The 21,961-nt window shown below is 38.5% G+C and overlaps 1 protein-coding gene across 2 annotated transcripts in view; it reads left to right on the top strand.

Moving 5' to 3' along the window:
• Nucleotides 1-21,961, top strand: part of larp4b (La ribonucleoprotein 4B) — a 39,287-nt gene that overhangs the window by 6,715 nt on the left and 10,611 nt on the right. For both annotated transcript variants that reach the window (XM_037682425.1, XM_037682426.1), the window contains exons 2-6: nucleotides 1,055-1,188; nucleotides 14,899-15,052; nucleotides 18,806-18,979; nucleotides 19,306-19,384; nucleotides 21,431-21,567. In XM_037682425.1, coding sequence (XP_037538353.1) covers nucleotides 1,108-1,188; nucleotides 14,899-15,052; nucleotides 18,806-18,979; nucleotides 19,306-19,384; nucleotides 21,431-21,567 — 625 coding nt within the window. In that variant the 5' untranslated portion in view covers nucleotides 1,055-1,107. The remainder of the gene's footprint in view (nucleotides 1-1,054; nucleotides 1,189-14,898; nucleotides 15,053-18,805; nucleotides 18,980-19,305; nucleotides 19,385-21,430; nucleotides 21,568-21,961) is intronic.

Below are 21,961 nucleotides of genomic sequence, written 5' to 3' on the forward strand. Positions count from 1 at the left end.
AGACCTCTGATTTTGCAATGCACAGAAATGACAGAATCAATGTGTATCTTTAAAATGCCTGCCAGAAAAACAGAAAATGGATTTGGCTGTGCAAGGATGAGTTATGCTTTTTTTTTTTTTTTTACATATGCATTCAGTACCAGTGAAAGCTTGGACATGTAATTTATTTTCCTATTGTTGTAGCCTAAGCACTATTTAAAACTAACAAAATCCACATTTCAGGTGGGAAAATGTTTTAATTGTTTTGCTCAGAAAAGTTTTGGCACTCAGCAGCTGCTTCGCTGTCTGAAGGAAACTTGTGCTTCGCCTAATTCGTGTCTGTGGAATGACACACTGGCTGTATCATCATCATGTTGCTCAAAGGTCACCAGCTTTACAGCCACGCCATTCTTCTTCTGCTTTGTATGCAAACACAAGCAGCGTCCGTGTCACAGACAGGCACCGATTGTTGATGCGGATTATCGCTGCTGTAGAAACGACTCCAGCAGGACAGAGAAAAGGTGCTTGAACTCTGATGTTTAGATGGGAGTGATCAGCAAATGGATTGTGCTGCTGACGCACAGAGGACTGTAAAAGAAACATCTAAATAAGCAGAGAAATGGCACAATAAAATATACTACATTAACCAAGACACAGCGATTGATGGTTAGTGCTGAAGCAGCCAATGAGCTGATTTATAGAGGTTAATTAAATTTTAATACCAAGTAATAAATATTTTTAACTGCAAAGCCACTTGTTCTGTTAATGAAAATAGAAATACGTTTGGTTTGAAATAATAAAATAGCAAATCAGTCACTGCAACAAATGGCATCACGTTATGCTAGTGTCCATTAATTCTCACAATTTTTTTGAATTGCTTTGAAATACCGTAGTTTGTATGATAAATGTTCATTTTTTTTACGTCAGCATTTGACTGAAGTTTTCTGCTTTGTGAGTTCCTAAAGTAACTGCTGCTGTCATTCGGTCGTGTTTGTTTTACATGTGGAACAACTGATATATTTGGTAAACGTCTATTCTTAAATCAAACTTGTTTGTGTCTATCTGCCCCCTGAAGCTTCCTTGGTGACACAGAGACTTCTCCCTGAGGAGCCAAGAAGCAGACGGCTCATGACTTCTGACCAGGACACAAAAGTTGTAGCTGAACCACAGGTGCAGCAAGTTCAAGAGGCAAAGGAGAACTCTCATTTGGTGAGTTCTGCACACAGACTTTCACGTTTCTTTCTCTGCACAGTCATGTACTGAACAGCTGGTTTCCTGCATCATGTGTTCGATATTTTGTTTTGCTGTGTGGCTTCTACAAGTTTTCACAAATCAGGGCGGTTCAAAATTGATCATAACTTTAATTCACATCAAATAAGTAGTGGTTTAGAGTGGCTTACTTTATGGTATAGTAAGTTTATTCATTCCATCAATCCTTTAGCAAGCGTTAATAATGTTTTGGCACCTAGGCTTTTTTTTAATTTAAGAAGTAATATAACTCTGTATATTTACCGTTCTGCTGTTGCACTGGTCAAATGTATGCAACGAACTAAACTGGGTACAAATTGTGCTGCAGAAATTGAGACACTTCAGATTGAACAGTTGCATCTATCTGATAAACTTTGAATGTGGATGTAAAACTAGATCCACACCCAAAAGTTTCAGTTCTTTCATCGCCTGAATGCCCACACAAAGATGAGCCGTAGAAATAACAGAGCATTTCTTTGGCTATTGTTTTATTTTTATAATTGTATCACAGCCGGATGCGTTTGATTTTAAATGATTTCCTGTGCTGATTGTGCAGAAAAGAAACATTGTCAGTTGTGAGAACAAAGTCCATGCTCAATAATCCAGGTATAAAATCCTGGAAAGAACAGGAAAGATGACCTGACTGAAAAATGTTGGATTGTCAGTTGTGATTCAAGAGGCAGCTTTGGGAACTGAATAACCACGACCTGATTTTATTTCTCTTATTTACTTCGTCTGAGGACCTGCTTTTGATCACAGGTGTGGTTTTTGTTAGTTTGTTGTTGTGTTGTGTTCATCACGGCTTCATGCAACTGTCAGAACTAAAAAACAACTTGTTCTGAACGTGCATTGTAGAGTTTATTTTAAACTTGTAGTTTCCAGATATCTTATTTTTTTGTACTTTCATCTGTTTTTCATTGATTTCTGGTTCTTATATTGCAGTTAGCATTGTTTTATTCCACGAGTTATGTAATAAGCTGAGCTGTTATTATTATTGACCAACTGACCAATAAGTTTTTCTTTAAATGTTGATATAAAGAGAAATGGCATCAGTAGAAAATAGAAATCTGCACAAAACTGGACAAATTCAGTTATTTTTGTCTTCTGGTTTGTTTGGTTTAACATCCCAAATCAACTTAAACACTCAGTTTATGTTCATGAAATTTAAAATGCAAGTCTTCAATGTTTCATTTTTTTTCCAGCATCAATTAGGACGTTCCATTTGTTATTTAGTAAATTTAGAGGTTTTAATGATTCAGACTATTGTCAGTTTGTCACTTGGTCAGCCCAGAGACATTTTTACAGATTATTCCAATTGGATTTTAGAGAAGTTAGGGTTGCAGTTTTTAACAAAAAATCTGTTTATTCTCTGATGAAAAGAAAAAAAATGGAATAATTAACAAGATAAGTATTTATTTGTGGCCAGAATTATTCAGAACATTAAGTAAGTTATTATCATGAAGACGTTTCCATTACAATATTCAAATTTACTTTCATTGATGGCCAAATTATTTTATTGTGGCTAAAATTAGTGTTTGGAAATTCAACTAAACTGAAAATAAATAGAAAAATATTGAAGGACCAAATTACTACAGCTCCCATTTACTCGAAAAGTATCTGATATAAAAGAACAAAAACAAGATTAAACCAGACATAAGCAGTAAAATTTAGTTTAAATATAAATTTTTACACGTTTGCTAAAAATTTGACTGAAATTAAATTAAATTTAAATGAAAATCTACACTATTAAAGGACGACATTATTAAAACTCAAGGAAGCGCAAACATTAATAAAATTTAAATGAACCTTTCTGAGATGACAAAAATTATATTTTCACTCTAAATTCCAAATGAAAAGCACATTTTATTTAGTTGGCAGAACAGAGATTTGTTTGGAATGACTTAATTCAACAGGCATTCAACTTTTTCTCATCATCTTTAGTTTCCTACATGTGTCCATTTTACCACTATGCTGTCTGTCCAAACAGGTCTCACTTGTAAATGAGTCTTTTAGGCTCAATGTGATTTATCTGTTTAAATAAAGGTTGAATGGATGAACAAGACGAGGCTAACGGTTAAAGGTAATTGCTAGCTGTCTGTGTCTTGAAAGATGAATATGCTTTACATTTTTTGGCTTGACTGAGTTTGAGAGGTAAATTTTAAATCTGCAAGCTGAGAAACATTCGCCTTGTTTCTATGTAAATCCAAGTTGGCCTTTTTTCATCACAACCTTTGAAACCTATGCTTGTTCTTTAGGAAACCATTCTTTCAAAGGTTAAATCTGAACCTATGTTTCCTCAGCACTGATCGTTTATCACCCTGACCAGATGTTGCTGCAGCCATTGGTCATGTCTTCACTTTGTCCCCAGATGTTGGGCGAATGTGTAATTTGGGTACAAATGGGCTGGCTGGGGTTTCTTAGTTGTAGATTATTCTTTTCTGCTTAATATTATTCATACGTATACAAACGTAAGTCTGACCATCCATTCGTTATTTATTACTATCTCATTAGCTTACAGTTATACCAAATAAAAACAGAAGATTAAATACAGTAAAATGTTTCTGTCAAATGTAATCAATATGACTGTCCTGTACATTTGTGACTGAAATGGCTTTTAGCTCCTTATCATGGCCCATTCACCAAAACAGGTGTCTACAAAACAGTTTAAATGTCTTTTACACATGCCTCATTTCTTTATAGTTTTATTCAGTGGTGGGTACAGCTAACCAAAAAGTTAGCTTCACTAACCGCTAATTTGCTAACAAAAAAAAAAAATAATTTGCTAACTCTAAACCGCTAAAGCAGATTAAAACAAAATTTTCGGAAGCTAATGCCAAAGTGCTAACTTTTCTCATACACTGGTGTCGCTGACACTGTAAGACTAACGTGACAACATTGTAAGTGAACACGACTCAAAACGGTTCATAGACCACAAGCAAAGCATCCATGTCTCGTTCAGAGGTGAGCTTTCAGAAATTAATCTGGTCCATCAGGACCGAAGAGGTGGAGCAGAACTCTGCTGTTCTGAAGCAGAGTGATGCATTCAATGTTTGTCGGACGTCTCCCTTGTGTCATTTACTATAATGAATTAATTCACTTTGGCGATTCTCTTTGTGGTTAACTACTTTTATAAACCAACTACAAAGTTGCAGTGCGTCATCATCAATATTATCTCGGTGATAAATCTGCATTAAAGATGTGTAAAATGTGTGAGAGAGTCACGTCCCAGAGACAGTGTGAGCGTTGCAAAGCATGCTGGCTAGGAATTACATGTGCAATGTTTCTGAGTGTGAGAATGTGTTTTTATGTTGTTTTCCTGTTCTGGTTTTGTTTGGCGTTCATGTCAAAATCTGTAAACTGCCACCATGAGTCGGAGACTGTTTGCGGTAGTTATGTTGGAGAAAAGCACTGCGTTTGCTCTGCATAGCATGGTAGCATAGCATCGCTCTGTGTAAATCACCGTTCTCCTCAACACTTTTATTGTGGAGAAAAGACTTTAGAAAAAGTAGCACACTTGAATTTACCATATTTAAATTTAGTGGAAGGTAATTTTGCCAAAGGTATTCAGAATTATAGAAAATGCTAATCTGCTAAATGGAAAATTAGTTCCGCTATTAGCATGTTAGCGGAACCGTGCCCACCACGAGATTTATTTGTAGCTGTCAGACTGAACTTGATTGTTTTTATAGGTAGTTTTGAACATAATTTTCAAGTCTGAAGGCCTTTAAAGCTTTTTGTCTTTAGACATTGGCTGCTTATTGCATTATTCTCGTCTAATACCTGACCATTTCCACAAGAATCATGTTGTTCAAACCACTTAACTCTGACCCATGAAGCATTCCTTCATCAGACCCACAGAAAGCCCGAAGAACACAATTTCTCATCAAGACCATTTGAATGATGAGAAAGTGTAGCTTCTTGAAGGCAAAGCACAGTAAATCAGACGTGGTTTAAAACACAAACTGTAGATCTAAAAAATAACTTAATTGTTTTATATGTTATTTATGAGCATGCTCAAGTAACGGTCATTTAAAAAAAATCAAAAATATACAGAATAAGCCTTGATTGCTATGTTGCACATGCAGCATCACCATAATTTAGGATTATGTAATTTCTGTGTACTTGAAGCTGTTGTAGAAAAGAAAACCCATCCAAGGAGAAAGTATGGCGTGTTGAGATAAGAAATGCAGTGATTGTGCCAAACGTCTGTGAACTCAGGGAGTGGAACTGAAGCTAAAACATCCCGAGGGTAGAAGCATTCTGCACAGGAGAGGAAATGTTCACGCTAAGATGATTGTGACTGTTTAACTTTTAGACCTCCCTGTGAGGATAATTCTTCCACCTTCTGTCCCAAAAGTCTCCTCAAGTCAGTTGAAGAACCATTGTGATTTATGTTTCTGCTGAGCTGCATGGCCCTGCAGGTTTGATTGATGGCAACACATGGTAGACTTTTGGAAATACCACTGGGGCTAAATGTGGTCACTAGGGCGGGATATCACGCCAACGTACAGCCAAAATCTGGTGAATTATGCCTGTGGCAAGTGAACACACATTTTTAGGCTGCTTGTTGATATTTGAGAAAACGAGTGGCTGGTTAGGTTGAGGGTGAGTTGCAGTAGTTTTCATTTTTCCTGCAGTGGAGCTGAACAACGTCTGTGCCAGTCTGTAGTGTCCAGATGGCAGCACAGGGTCTCCTTTATGGATTGGAAATCAATATTTTTGATGCATTTTGCTCCAGAAGTTTAATTTGAGGAGAAAGATGGTTTTAGTCTCGGTTATATTTCCTTTTTAGAGTACAGTACATTTAAGACATTCGTTCATTAATGATTGAAGTGTTTTTAAGAAAAATGTTTTGGGAAATTTCGATAATCTGATATTTTCTTTATTTACATATAATTTCTCGAGTGGGATGAAGCATGGATGCTGAAGGTTCATTCATAGAACAACTAGAACAATATTTGAACTGAAAATGTTGGCACAAAGTTATGTCCTCACGGTCCACTTGTGAGTTTTAATCAGCACTTCAAATTGGAAAGAATTTGGAGCTAAGGAAATGTAAGTGGAAGGCCTTCAGGCAAAGACAAAGATTGTTTACCTGAGAGCTCCAAAATAGTAAAGGAACAGAACCTGCAGGTTTTTTTTTCCCACCATCACACACATGCTCAAGATTGGAAAAAAGATAGGCATCGGAAATGGAAGACAAAAACTAACCCCTGATAGAGTCCAATGCTTCAGGCTGTAGGTCTCATTACAAACTGGTGGTGGTGGGAAAAGCATTTAGAGAACGAATGTAGCGCTTTGTCTTTCACCTAATTCAGAAAATCAAGATTCGAAGGAAAAAACGAGGAGTATCTTACATTTTCCCAGGTTATCAGTAAGTAATTTATTGTCCAAGCACAGACACTGTAGCTCCTGCTTTTCATTTTTTTGTAAATGTACATTTATCTTGGTGGTCGTCTTGCACAGTGTCAGAAGTTACACCAAATCTGAATAAAAGTCAAACTGAAACCTGTCCAAAAGTTTAAAAGTGCATTGAAACCATTTTTTTTTAAATTAATTTTGAAAAGAGATGAACTTGCAGCTTTAGCAGTAATTCTGTATAACTGCAGAACAACACAACCACCTGATAATTTTAATAATTACAAAACAATTAGACAGTGTTAAAATATTTAATTAGGCTGTGACAGAACTTAGTCAAACATAAACCGTTGAGTATTAAGGCAAAACATTTGAAACCCTTCTGGGTTTTATTTGCAACATGTGCCCCTTTTAAAACCACTGCTCTCAGTTTCAGGCTGCGCAACACACACTTTGATTTTTGCATTCTGAGGATTCAAAATCTGGTCACACAGACCATGTGGTGCAACCAAACCCTTGTTTTTCCCACCTCATTCCTTATTCACACACTTGCCGACACACAGCACCATATGCTTTGCACATATGTGTTAGAAACTCTCCAGAAATTGACAGTGACCTATTTATAGATGTCAGCATTCAAAGCAAATTGGGCTTGAATGCTAGTTAGAAACGAAGGCTGAACTTAATCAGCAAATCAAGATATTGTTTTTGTGTCTTTACCAGTAGCGAACGTGGAGGTATCTCACACGGAGTTGGATGCTGTGAAACAAATGTCAGTCATCGTGTAAGGTCTGTCCTGCAGTACTGGGGCCTGTTGTTGTTGCTTCTTGTTTGTTTTAGCTGAAAATGTGAGGGGAGAAAAGTGAGATCCAACGATAAGGTAGCTTACTAGAAGAACTTGATTCATCATGTCAAATGGCTCTGGACATCTTCAGTTTGCACATGTTTACTCCGTATTCAGTCTGACATAAAAATTGAGTAAAATGGACGGAAAAGCACAAGCTTGACTTGTAGATGTAAAGGAAGCATGTTTGGAGAGGAAATATTTAATAAATGTGATTTTTTGTTTTTGTTTTTTTAACTGTTGTTTTATAAGAGCTTCTGGAAAATAAAGCTTGTAGGAAAAAAAAAGCCTAAAATAGTTGTTTTTTTGCTTTATTGCTCTCAAATTTGAAATGACAACAACATTTTAGGTAGAAGTCTCATCATCTCAAGGCTACTCTTTAAACTCACAACCCAACTTTTATCGTAACTCTCCTTTAGTTCTAATAATGCTCAGATTGAGCTTTACCAGAAGCTAGCAACAGAACACAAGTCCAAGCATTTTTTTTCCACATGGACCTTAAAATGGTAAATGAACTGTACTAATATAGCACCTTTCTATCTAATTAAGATACTCAAAGCGCTCGTTTACCTCCACTTTACCTTTTCCTTTACTAGTACCTCCACACACACGTTCTACAGCAATACAGCACTCTGCTACATGTCTACGAAGATAATCTGAATCTGCAGTGCTTCATCACACCGATGGGACACGTCGGAGGCAGTGAGGAGTTCAGTGTCTTGCTCAAGGACACTACAACATGTGACTGCTTGTGGAATCGAACCCCCAACTCTCCCATTGGCGGAGACTGCTCTAATCACTCAGCCACAGCTGCCCCTTAACTAGATGTTTTCTTTATGGCTGGGCGATATTCTAAAATGTTTAAATCTGCAACTAAGTTCAACAACTGACCCTCGCTGATGGATTTGCACTGGTGTGTTTAAGTGTTTCTTTTTAGTTGTTTTTAAGGAGGAGCGGACAGGATAAAACCAGTTCTCCATACAACTGATAGCAGGTTATTTGTGGTTAAAAACAATACAAAGTTTCTGATCTTGGATGACCTTGGCTCTGAGTTACTCAAAACATTGAACAAGAAATATGCTGTGCAATCACCTCTGGCTGATGATGAGAGCCGCTGGCAGCTTTGTGCTACTGATGCAAACACGCGCTCCACTTCTAAAATAATACCTTTATTGTCACAGCATGCATGCTTTAAAAAGTTGGAACTTGCAGGAAAAATGTATTTTGAACAGAACACTTTAATTTTGTGTGCTTAAAAATTGTGCACTAATTAATTGTTACGTTTGACTGTTGTTTAGTAAATTATGCTATAAGTTATCAAACACTCTGTGAAGGGAGATCTTTTTTAAATTTTTGTACCTAAATTTTATATATTGTTTAACTGAAAATTATTTGAGTTTTATTTCAAATTCAGAGCCATTGAAATTTATATTAAGAAACAGTGTGTCATACAGTGACCCTTTTCTATTATTTAGTCTTCAGTTATGTAATTATGGGGTGGTGGAGCAGAGGTTGGAGAAGGTGGGCCTGCGATCGGAAGATCGCCGGTTCAACTCCCGGTACAGACAACATAAAAAAAATGTGGGTGGGATAGGTCAAGCACCCACACCTGCTCCCACCCTCATTTGCCCCACTCTGGGCCTTGAGCAAGGCCCTTAACCCCCCACCATCTGCTTCCCCGGGCACCCACACAAAGGGCTGTGGTAGCTCTGTGGTCGTGCCAAGAAGGGCATCCGGCGTCCAAATAATTACCTAGTGTTTGTGTGAGTTAGTTCACTGTGGCAACCCCTGAAGAAGGGAGCAGCCGAAAGAAGAAGAAACCAAATAAATAAAGGGGGGGGGGGGGTAGTTTTCAGTTCTGTAGTTGTCTACATTAGGATATAATGTCTGTTTTTCTGAGAACAAAAAAATTGACCTGTATCTCATGATATTATGCCGACCAGCTGCTTCTGGTCATTCCCAAGTGTAAGCAGAAGCTTGGAGGAGACGGGGCCTTCTCTCTCAGTGCCCTACGTTATGGAACGCTCTGCCGTTGCACGTTCGACAGGCCCCTTCACTGTCCTTGTTTAAAACCGCCTGAAAACTTATTTTTACTCACTGACCTTTAACCCAACTGAGCCTTGATTTTACTTAATTTTTATTGATGTTATTGAGTTTATCTGTTTAACTCATCGTTTTATTGTGTTTTGAGTTTTTAATTCATTATTTTGTGCTTAGCTTTGTCACTTTATTGTTATGCTTTCTTTTATGTTTTTTATTGCACTTTGTTTCAGCTGTGGCTGGTGTTAAAGCGCTTTATAAATAAAGTTGATGATGATGATCATATTTATCGTTTAAATTTAGACATTTGTTTTAAGGAGGCTGTGATAGCTTGGTGGTCAGTGCTGTGGTCTTATAATCCTGAGGTTTGGGTTTGAGCCCAGGTTGCTTCAGGAAGGGCATCTGACATAAAATAAATAAATAAATAAATTGCCAAATCTTTTATGCAAGTTCGCTCACCGTGGCAACCACTGAAGAAAGAATCAGCCGAAAGAAACTTGGACAATTAGACTCTCTCAGACTTAGACAATTTCCTAAATTAAATGTCAAAACACAAATCTTTGCTAAGCATTAAAACCTTAGTGTGCTGTCAGCTGTCTGACACCTCATGGCAGCCACACTGCAGCAAAGATTAATGTTAACAAAATTGATTTTTGATTTTTCAAGTTCATCGTCAAGTCAAAATTTGTCAACGATGCATCTAAAAATAGATGTACCTCCCATCTCCATCATTTCTGTATTTTCTCAGTAAAGACCAGCTGTACATGCTGTAATTGTCTGAAAATGTTGAATGACTCCAGTTGAAGCATGTTTGTTAGTTTGATGGTGTGTGTAAAGTGTTTTCTTGTATTTCTGGTGCATTTGCCTCTTAAGCGCTCAGCTTTCATCTGGCCCAGTCTCCACTCTGTCACAGGAAGCTGGGCTTCAGGTGTGCAGACGGACAGAGGAGTCCAGATTCAGCTGGTTTGTGTTCGCTCCCGTTACTCTTCTTACTTTATGTCCGTATTGACAGGCTCGCCTCCATCAGGAAGTCAGAGCAGTAAACCCAGAGCGACATCAGCTGTCCTCAGCTGACACTGACCATATCCTCGTTCCTCCCGCAGCTCTCGGTGAATAACTTTGTCTGTTCCTCCACAAAATACACTCTCAATCAGGGCAGCAGGTAACCTCCCCCCCCCCCCCCCGGTGGAATCAGAAACATTAAAATTTGTTGTAAAGGTCAACCGAAGCCCATAAACATCCGGTGATGTCAGCGGCAGTTTCTATGGCAGCCAGCTCGGACAGTTCTGCATTGGAGCAAGGCTGAATTATTAGCATAGGCTTGTGTGTGTGTGTGTGTGTGTGTGTGTGTGTGGTCAAACACGTCCTGGTGATCTGTTGGTTCAGCATCTCATTTTGTATCTAGTCAGACTAGTGTTTCTCTCTAACCGTTCCTCAAATCATTTTTCTTGTTTCAACTTGCTACCTCCTTAATAAGAAACTGGTTTCCCAGCATTTTTATTTTACTCTAAGCACCCTCGGCTTGTTCACAGACAAATCGGTTATAAACAAAAGCCTCGAAAGGGCTGGATCGACTTAAATGGATCGGTTGAGGTGAGCGTCTGAACTCAACACTTGTGTGCAGCATTAATGTTTTCCTGGAAAATGACTCAGTGCAAGAGTGACAAAACAAAAGCAGACAAGGATGCTGAACAGGAGCAAGACAGCCACTCAGCTTGTGCAACGTCAGCCTCGCTCACCAGGGCAGCGGAGCCTCAGTGCTGTCATCAGATTTGTTGAATCAACGCAGCAGCAGCAGCTCAGATCAGACGGAGCTTGGTGGAGCCTGTGATCTGCAGAGAATGACTCAGAGAGACGTAGTTGTGCAGGACCCTGGCTCGGACCTAATGGCGTGCAGCGATGATCAGAAGTCTTCCTCTGCCTGCTTGTGGGAATATTTTGTTTTTGTGTTTTAGTCATGGATTGGATGCAGTGGAGCTTTGTACCACCAGCGGCAGGAAACGCCTGGCCCTCTGTGCCACAGGAGTTCAATGAAACGCTGGCTCTCAGCACGGCTCTGGGTTACAGCCTGCTAACCTGTGAGACGTGCATGCTGAATTACTGTTTTGATTCTGTGAGTATTCAGCAGGCCTGTATAGGCCTGATCTCCATCCAGCCTGTCCCTCGTTTGAAGGAAATCCTGCCAGATCATGTTGCTTTAAAGAGCTTAAATTTTGCTTTAACCTAAAAAAATACTTTATTGTTAGTGTTTTAATCAGTTTATAAGCATAGTGTCTTGGTTTTGTTGGCCATGAACCTGATTAAAGGCTTGTGCTCTTGAATCCTGAGTTTGAATCCTGTATCGGAGTCTTAGATTTCTCCAGAATGCTCTCTCTTTCTCCATCTCATCCAAACATTCATGGCAGATTGATCCTGCAAATACATAATTTGTCACATTATTTTACTGCCTGTCTTCATGACATATCTGCTCAAAGCCTGTCATGATTAATTTGTTTTTGTTGCACAAATGTTGTGAAGAGAAGTAAAACATTGAATTAAACACAAACAAATAAACCCCACAAAATTAGTTGAAAACAACGGTCTAGCAATTCTGGAAGGAATCCATATCACCCTCCGCCTTTCTTGCCCAAGTTTTAGACTAAGGTCGTCTTGTGTTGGAAAATGATGTTGCTGTTTTGGTCAAACCTTAATAAAGTTATGTGCAATCTCACATGACATTGCAAAATAGTATTTATTATGAACGACACTGATACTTCCACATTAAATTTTGGCTTCATTCCTGTAAAGTTGACCGAGTTGTTGCCATTTTTGTGTTTGCTAATGTCTGACTTTGGTGGCCACTGTGAACTGGATTGACTCCACAGGTTAATCAGTTATAGATGTGCACCCAATGATTATTTCTTGAAAGTTTCATTAAAGGTTGTTGAGTAGTTCACACAGGGACGTCACAAAATATTTTGGTAAGACACAAAAACAGGTGTATAAGCAGCCACTCTTGTAATATGTAGAATAATTTTTAGACTTGAGCTCGACTTGTTAGTGTTAAAGGTCCAATCAATAGTGTCAGATTTTTTTTTTTATACACAGAATAATAAAAAAAGTGTTAGTGTTTTATTTTGGCTTTTCATCTAGTGGCTTGAGGTTGGCAAGTTTCAAATGTGCAAGTAACCATGGTGATTTTGTAGGAAATGTTTTTGTATAGGTATATTAAAATTTAAACATGATGGGGAGTGGTGCCACAGAGGTTAGAGAAGGTGGGCCTGTGATCAGAAGATCGCTGGTTCAACTCCCTGTACCAGCAACATCAAAAATTGGGTGAGATAGGTGAAGCACCCACATCTGTCTTCACCCTCATTTGCCCCACTTTGGGCCCTTGAGCAAGGCCCTTAACCCCCACCATCTGCACCGCCGGGCACCGCTGATGGCAGCTCTGCTCCACACAGAGGCTGTGATAGCTCGGTGATCTGTGGTTGAGTCAGGAAGGGCATCCAGCATTAAAAAATTGTCCAAGTCTTCATGTGACTTAGTTCGCTGTGGCGACCCCTGACGAAGGGAGCAGCTGAAAGAAAAATTAAATTAAAAAAATTTAAATTTAAAACATGATCATGTATTTTTTCATTGAATTCTAGAATTGCGCCGCTCAAGGTGGCTGCATGTTGGAGCAGCTCTGTTACTTTCATTCTGAGATTTTGCTTTTGGAAACTTTAATTCCTCTTTTTCTGGATGTAAGTCACATTTTTTGGATGATTGTTTCCTCTGGTATCAGATGCTGTGCAGCTGGAAGGATTTTTACTGAAACTTTTTTAGTTTTGGACATTTGTTATGATGCGTAACCATGGCAACAAGGCAGTTTTCTACAACCAACAGCAGCTGATTAACATCTCAAAAGCTCAAATAATATCTCAACTACAGCCCCAAATCTCAAGTGAGTTGAAAAGGATGTTCTGTGGATGCATTCTCATCTACCTGCCAGCTGTACTCGAGTGCCTGAACACTGAGATCCTGGAACTAGCAGGAAACATGGTTCATGACAGCAGAAGGACAGGATCGTCCCTCGGCACCTACAGCTGGCTGTCCGCAGCTACAAGGAGCTCGGCAGACTGCTGGGAGGAGTGGCCATCGCTCTGGGAGGAGTTCTGCCCAGCATTTGGGTGGTCCTACAGCCCGAGGGGAACTGAGAGGTCAGCCGAGTCTGGGTGGACGGATCGGACGGCATCTGAAGTCACTTTCTTAGGATCCACTGTGGGATGGACCTTTACAAGAGATCCTTCCTGTCTACAGCCATCAGCATCTATAACATCTCTTAATGAAATGAGGATAATGAGTTACAACAACAAAGAATTTCCCTCTGGGATTAATAAAGTATTTTTTAATTTGAATTGAATTTGAATGGATTTTTTTTGTACTTGTGGGATTTAAATAATTTTAACCCTCAGAAAGTGTAATGGGGAAAATTCATCCACTCATTTATTTTTGTCTGTTTTTATTTTTATTTAGTACTGTAAATAAACGTGATTTTTTTTTTCTTCTGACAAAGCCCTAAAAGTCCTAACATTTTCAAAAAATTTTCAGAATATTTTCAAATGTTCTCGTAACCTCACAGTAACTTTACTACCTCAAGTGTTCTTTAGGAGGACAATAACCATAGGTTCCTTCTTTAGATGCAAGTTTTGATCCCATAATTATTGTATCATAAAATAATGCATTAATTACAGTAATTCTATTTTTTCTCTCTATACTTTAGATTTTTATATTGGCTCATTCATGCTTTGCTTTTTATGACTGAGCACCTCTGTAAATTTTACAGAGACGGACTTCAACTTGTTCTGGAGGAGATGCGTATCTCCCGGCTGCTCGTTGCTCCGGAGTTCTGCCCCTCATCTCGTCCAACAAAACTGTTTTCGTTTGGATGCCTCATTATTTTCAAATATCGCCATAGAATAAATATTTTGTCAATAATATAAAAAAAAAAATCTACGGTAAATGTGGAGTTTTTATTTTTATTTTCTTTCTTTATTTTTTCAACTAAAAGCCCTGAAAGAGTTAAAATGGTAAAGTCAAATTTATATATAAAATATATATCAAATTTGATATATATATTTTTTTTTTTTTTTCTGGCTGAAATAGGTTTAAAGGATTGGCAAGTTTATTGTGGATTTAAAAACAAACAGCATTTTAAGTATTTATGTGAAGTGGTTGTTTTTTTATTTAATTTATTTTTCTCCTATTAATGCTATCTAGCAGAAAGTTGAAGAACCTTCTGAAAAATCACTCGGTCTTAAAATGTCACAGCTTTTCACTAAAGGTTTTGAGGCAAAAATACCGTCAAGGTTTTCACAACCTTCACTTGTTTATTCTTCCTGATGTTGTGATGTGCATCAGTAAAATTCTGGCATCTCTGACCCGGACCTTGCGCTGTGTTTTCACAGGAATCCGCCAAGGTTTCAGACCTCAACCCCAATGCGAAAGCATGGGCCAACCACATGTTTAGCCTGGACCCCAGCGGGACTGCTGACACCACAACTGCTGCCCTGCAGCCATGGAAGGACGGCTGCGATAGTTCAGACGACCCGGGCCCAGAAGGTCAGCCACCTGTTTGAGAGACGCAACATTTTTAATCTTCCAAACTTAGAACCACTTCTTTTGGTCGTTGTAGCACTTTAATTAAAGTGTACGCTTGATGAAAATGTGATGAGTTAGACGTAAAACTGCAGCAGCTGGTTTGCTTTTACTTTGTCAGAGAGCAAATAATTCCAGTTGGTTCATTTAGGGCTTGTGTTTTGATATTCTAGATTATATTTAGTGTTTTTAATGTTTGGCCCCTTCATATACCAATTAATTGGATATATGTAATTGTAATTCACAACATCCAGACAAAGTTTGCAAGGCTAAAACAAACAACCTTGTTCTTTTCTGATACTGATCAGTATAAAATTTGTGATATTTGTGATTTCAGTCAAGCCACAGAGAGGATTTAAATAGTAAACGGTGGCAGCCATTTTATCCCCATCGATATGTGTATAAGTCAGTACTGCATCACAAAAACAAAATCAAGTGTGTACAAGTTGAAGTTTACATTTAGTAAAGTAACTTTTTCTTTGTTTTGGAGTAACATAAAAGTGCATCGGCTATTAATTGTTTCACTAAGGTGAACTACGAATAAAACACTTTGGCAGCTACTGATCTACCTATCTTTAAGAATGCTGGTTAATAGTAAAGTTTACTGTAACTTCCACTCATGACTGGCAAAATAAAGTAACCCAGTAAAGGAAAAACTTGACAAATGTAAAAAAATCTATCTTTCGAGATTCAGTTTATGACGCATCAGGACATTCTTTGTCCAATCTGATGAACTTTAATCCATTTTTATGAGTTTTTCTATAAACCACTCCTGATCTTTGAATGGCATTGACAAAAGATTATTGTTATCCTTACAGTCATAATTTGGAGATTCTTCAAGCTTGAAAGAAATGTTGCACTCTGATTTGAAGCGGTTTTCTTATCAAAGATATCAAGTGGCGGGGGTGGTTCCCCCCAAAAGGAGGTGGGAACATAGGAGTAAGGTAAACAAAATAAACGCAACACTTGTTTTTGCTCCCATTTTTCACGGTGGCTCAGTTGGTAGAGCTGTTGCCTCTCAGCGAGAAGGTTGCAGGATCGAATCCCGGCCGATAGCCTTCTCTGAGTGGAGTTTGCATGTTCTCTCTGTGCATGGGTGGGTTTTCTCTGTGTACTCTTGATTTCCTCCCACAGACCAGAAACATGCATGTTGGACTGACAGCCAACTCTAATTTGTCTCTAGATGTGAGTGAGAGAGTGAATGATTGTTTGTCTTGTTTGTTTCTGTGTTCCTGTGATGGACTGGAGACCTGTCCATGTCCTACGCCTCTTGCTGCTGAATATGAGCACCAGTGACCCCCCCACCCCCACCCCGCGTTCCAAAAAAAAATAAGCTAGTAAAGATGATGTATGTATGAACTAAGACATCTAAGACTTTTTCTATGTACATAACAGGCCTTATTCTCTGCATACCAGTCGCATGCTTCTTCAAAACCTGCACCATCCGTGGCATTGTGCTGTGTGATAAAACTGCACATTTTAGAGTGGCCTTTTATTGTGGTCAGCCTAATGCACACCTGTGCAACAATCAGTCTCTAATCAGCATCTTGATATGCCACACCTGTGCAATCTCTGCAAAGGAGAAATGCTCACTAACACAGATTTACACAAATTTGTGAACAATATTTGAGCGATAGTGGCTGATTGTGTACATAGAAGTTGGTAGACCTTTGAGTTCAGCTTGTAAAATGGGAGCAAAGGTTAAAGTGTTGTGCTTATATTTTTGTTCTGTATACCTGGATGTGTTACTGCACCCTAACATTGTAATTGGTAAATACAATTGACACTCGCATGATTAAAACGTCTTAAAAAGAAGCACAAAAGGCCAAATTTTCTGCTTGGGATAAAAAACCGTGCAGCTCAACACAAGAACAAATGTTTCAAGTAAATCCCTTGAAGCTTTTGTTGTTGTTGTAAAGCATTAGAGAGCTGTATTGTCTCTACAAGATGAACACTGACAAGAGTCCACTTCTCATTTAAAGTTGATGGTTCAGGTGGAGTTGAAACATTAAAATGGGTCAAACACCAGAATGCCGATTCACCCACAGCACCGGTTATTATTTTCTGTCCACTTCACTCAACTCTTTGTCACACTGGTTCTGTGAGAACGCCTCTTTAAGCATTCGTGTCTAATTTTATACGATGCATGAATATTCCAGCCACTGTCACCGTTCCCTCGACACGAACGTTTGGACTCGTTTAATTCAGTGTGTGCAGACGAGCGCAGCCACTGCAGAGGCAACAGGTGTAGAAACAGAAACTATTGATTAGCCAGCTTTGACTCTGATTAACATCTTGGCCTCCTTCATTTTTTATGCTCACCAGGATATTCATGGAAAATTAATCACACAACTAACTCCATATATTTGAACCATTAATAAAATGTAGTGGTCTCTGATTCATTACACTTATTGTAAGTTAATCTCAAAGGTAGACAATGTTGTCTTTTTTCTTTTTTTTAACACAATTATATACAAGTATATGCATTTGTATTTTATTGGAACCTCAACATCAGTCCCTAATGGCTGTGTTTACTGTGAAAAGTAGTTAAAAGTATGAAAGAAACTTCTCTGAAGTCTTAAAAAAATATGTGAATTAGATTTTTTTTTAATTCTTTCTTCATTTATTTGGATAAATAAAGCCAGAAAACAGCTTTTTTTTTAAATTATTTTATTATTATTATTATTATTATTTATAAACAACAACAATAAAACAACATTCTTTTTTGTTTTTGCATTTTTGTGTTTTATATGACCCCTTGTTTGCAGACGAGGCTCAGGCTGTCTGCGTCATAAAGCCTCAAATATTGACTCAGTGTTTACGTGACCTTTTTGGAGACGTATATAAGTAATTTTCTCTAAAGAAACTGCAGTTTTTAGAGCAAATGTCTGGATGTATAAAAGCTTGGCCTTGGATGTGTGAACTGTGTTGCAGAGAAGGTAATGGCAGCTTGACTGCAAGCTTTACAAATGTTGTAGGTGGCACTCTAATGTCAGCTTTATTTAGTGTTCGTGAACAGCGCGGCTGTTTTTACGATGGTGACTCCTGTTCTGTTTGTAGTAATTTCAAACAAAGCTGAAAAAAGAAATAAGGCCCCTCATGTGTGTTTGAGAAAATGGCTACATGATCATTTTTAATTGATTTATTAATAAAAAAATAGTACTGTTATTCTATCCTGTAGCATTTAGCTACTGTGATAAATATATATATATATATATATATTTAAAATATTGTGAAATGCTAATTAAATGGAAAATCTGTCTACCGTAGTTTTTTTTAAACATGTTTTCTTGAGGCACTTTTTTTTTTTTACCTGAATCATGAATTCATAATAATTAAATCATTTTTTCCCCAACATTACCAGATTTGTCAGTTTTTTAATAAGTTACAGCACTCGGGTATGGGTTTAGTTTGCTGTGCAGCAACTAGAGAAATTTATTATTTTCTTCACCTTAAAAAGTTTATTTTTTACATAGTTTTCCTTAATTTTAAGTGGTTATCATCGACTTTGAAAACATTTCAAGTGTTAGACAAATCGCTACTAAAATATTATTTTACAAATATAGAAATCATCTCTTAGACCAGATCAGTTAAATGTCCTTAGTTTTTTATTTTCTTCTGTTTCATATTGCTAGATCTTTACTAGATTAAAGATTGATAATCCTCATCTTGTTGCAGTTAATGATTATTCTAACCTCCCTTTGTTTTCTGTGACAGGCTTTGAAGCCAGTGAGGACAAAGCTTACAAGGAGCCTCTGCTAGCTGACCCAGATGAACCTCCACCAGAACCAGTAATGCTGGCCGAGCCGTGCCCCATTGCCTCCGTCACACTGGAGTGCTCCGAGCCCGCCTACACAGAATACCCCGAGCCTGGGCAGCCGGGGTGCACAGGTGGGCTGGTTAGTGACTGGTTGTTTGGTCAGGAGAGGGTCAGAGTGTTTTCAGAGGTTAGACATTACATGAGTGATACGATGTTGAGTTAAACACCTGTAATCAGACAGACAGGTTATTCAGTGATGGAGACCCGAGGGGTCGTACGTTGGTCTCATGCTCTCTAACTCTGTTGTAAGTGTAAGGTCACAAGGAATGTGTACTTTTCTGTGTTTTTCTGTAGTTCTCCCCCCCCCCCCCCCCCATGTTAAATATTCTTTGAACTATTGTTTTTCATTTGTATGTTTTGCTCCAGATTTCATAATAAAGCTGCTTTTCCTTAACAGGCAGTGATTCTCAGCCTGACAACACCCAGGAGGGCTTGAGGGAGCACCTGAAAAAGACCCTCGAGTTCTGTCTGTCCCGGTGAGCTTATTTATTTATTTATTCAAATAAACAAATAAAAAAGTTAAAAATAGGCGAGTGGGTTTGCCTAATGAATACTTTTGATGAAAAAGCGTTCTAGTTAAAACAAACAAACAAAATATATAAAGACTGAGCTGTGTAAAGATGTAGTGTGAGAAGATATTTACAATTATTAGCACCTTTTCTAGATAATATTATTAAAAAGTTAGATTTTTTTTTTAGACTCAAACCAGCCTCAACAGCTGAAAGAGAATCGGCTATTAGAGAAATAGACGAAAAGCTTTCATCTTTATTTGATGCATTTGACTTTTAATGGAGAGAAGCTGTTATCGTGGACTTCAAGAAGAAAAATGGCTGCTCGCAGTAATTATTAAAGAAGTCCAGAGGTGGAGAAAAGAGGTGTTTTGTGAGTGATTGTAAAATCATGTCTCCGGTTTCTCATCTTTATAAAACTGTAGTTTCTGTTTGCAATCAGACCCAAAATGCAGCTTTTCTGTGAAGTGGCATCATAGCTGTTGTTAAGCCTCGAGGGTCGGCGGTTGTTCGTGTGACGTCAGCGTTTTCAGCTGCTTGTGTCCTCGAGGGACTGCATCTGCTCACAGCTGAAATGTGACAGCTGGCGGCCCGCACGTGTGAACAGAAAACAAATGTTTCTGCTCTCTTCTGCATGCGCTGCTCCGTTTACTTCGTTTGGTCAATCCTCAGTGTGCAGATCTGTTTCGAACAAAATAAAAACGTAGTTAAAATTTTAACTAAAGCAACACGCAGCTTTTATTTTTAGAACTTTGAAGGACTAGAACTATGAAGAGATGATACAAAGAATTGGTTGTGATCAGTCAGTCTGAAAATATCATGCTAGTTTACTCTTGGTGACCCCTGAAGAAGGGAGCAGCCAAAATAAACTTATTTACCGGTACCTTTTACTCTACACTTCTGTGGCAGAGAAAATGGAAGATCAAGACCACACACACACAAAACCTACATCGTTTAACACATTCCAGTAGTTTACTGTGAGAAGATCTGAACTGCAGTGAGTATTCAGCCTGCACTGGCAGGCCACAAAACACAGACCCTGTAGATGAGTAAAGGAGTAAATGAGTCCTCGAGGCTCAATGGGATTTACCTGTCTAAATAAAGATTGAATAAAAAAAACCAGGGCTGCACCAGTTGTTGATCAGATGCTCTACGAGATGTTACATGAAGCAACTGAAGCCAGGCAAACCTGCAGTACATTACTTCACTTAGTGAAAACATTTAGGCTCAGTGAAGCCGTCAAATGTGCAACAAGTGAAGTCAGAGAGCTGCGAGAGCTGTGGCACAAAGACGGCAGTTAAAATCACAATTCTGTTACCCTGCCAGGGTTTATGAAGTTGTTCAGGTGGTTAAATGTTGCAGAAGTCCAGTCTTAAAATTTAAATAGGAAAAGTCGTCTTGACGCTGCGCTCAAATTCAATTTGAATAAGTTTTCCTTAGACTTTCATCTAAAACTGTTTGTTAAAAAATAAATGTGTGTCAGCAGTTTCAAAAGATTGGGAAAACAAATTTGATCACTTTATTTATTGTTTTTGTGGCTCTGAGTGTTCTTGAATGTTTGAAAAATTTGAGGGAACTCTAATAAAAAAAGTGCCGTCTTTGAGGAGAACACACGTCACGGGAGAAGATCATAATTTTTGTTTGGACTTCTATATTGGTCCGTTTCATTTTTGCAGCACCACGGCTCAGTGGTTAGCACTGTTGCCTCACAGCAAGAAGGTCCTGGGTTCAATCCCCGGTTGGACGTGGGGTCTTTCTGTGTGGAGTTTGCATGTTTTTCTCGTGCTTGCGTGGGTTTTCTCCTGGTACTCCGGTTTCCTCCCCCACACCAAGAACATGCACGTTAGTCTGCCTTCAGGCCCAGACCTTCCTTGCAAAAGATCTGTGATCTCAGTGGGATTTATCTGGTTAAATACAGGTTAATAAATAAATATATTGGTCCATTTCGTAGTTCATAGGACGTTTTTCTTTGTGTGCTCGGAAACGTAACAAACCACGTCTTTGTTTTGTCAGGGAGAACCTGGCCAGTGACATGTACCTCATCTCCCAGATGGACAGCGACCAGTATGTGCCAATCGTGACAGTGGCCAACCTGGATCACGTCAAAAAGCTCAGCACTGACGTGGATCTGATTGTGGACATTCTTCGATGTGAGCGAAACAGTTTCGTCTTTCAGCTTTTCTCATTTTACTCACTGTTTTAACCACCACCTAAAATATTTGGGGTTAAAACTGAACAAGCTCATCAGGCACAATAATTCCTTGAAGCAGGAAGCGGTTGAGGTAAATTTTCCAGAAGAGCTTGTTGAAGTGCGGTGTCCCACCTGCTTGCCTTTTGATTTGTACACATTTAATTTACTGCTGCGTTTAATTCCACCTGACTCGAAGGCATGCTTTCATTATCGGGCTCGGTGCTCTGTTCACATCCAGGATCTTGTAGTTTAAATTGCACGGGTTAATGGAGATGGAAAAAGACAACTTCCAGGTGCTGGTGTTTATTAAACCGTATAAATAAATAAATACCAGCTATGAGTTACATTAGTTC

The sequence above is a fragment of the Nematolebias whitei genome, chromosome 9 (genome assembly GCF_014905685.2).
Source record: "Nematolebias whitei isolate Nwh7 chromosome 9, NemWhi1, whole genome shotgun sequence".
NCBI lineage: Eukaryota > Metazoa > Chordata > Actinopteri > Cyprinodontiformes > Rivulidae > Nematolebias > Nematolebias whitei.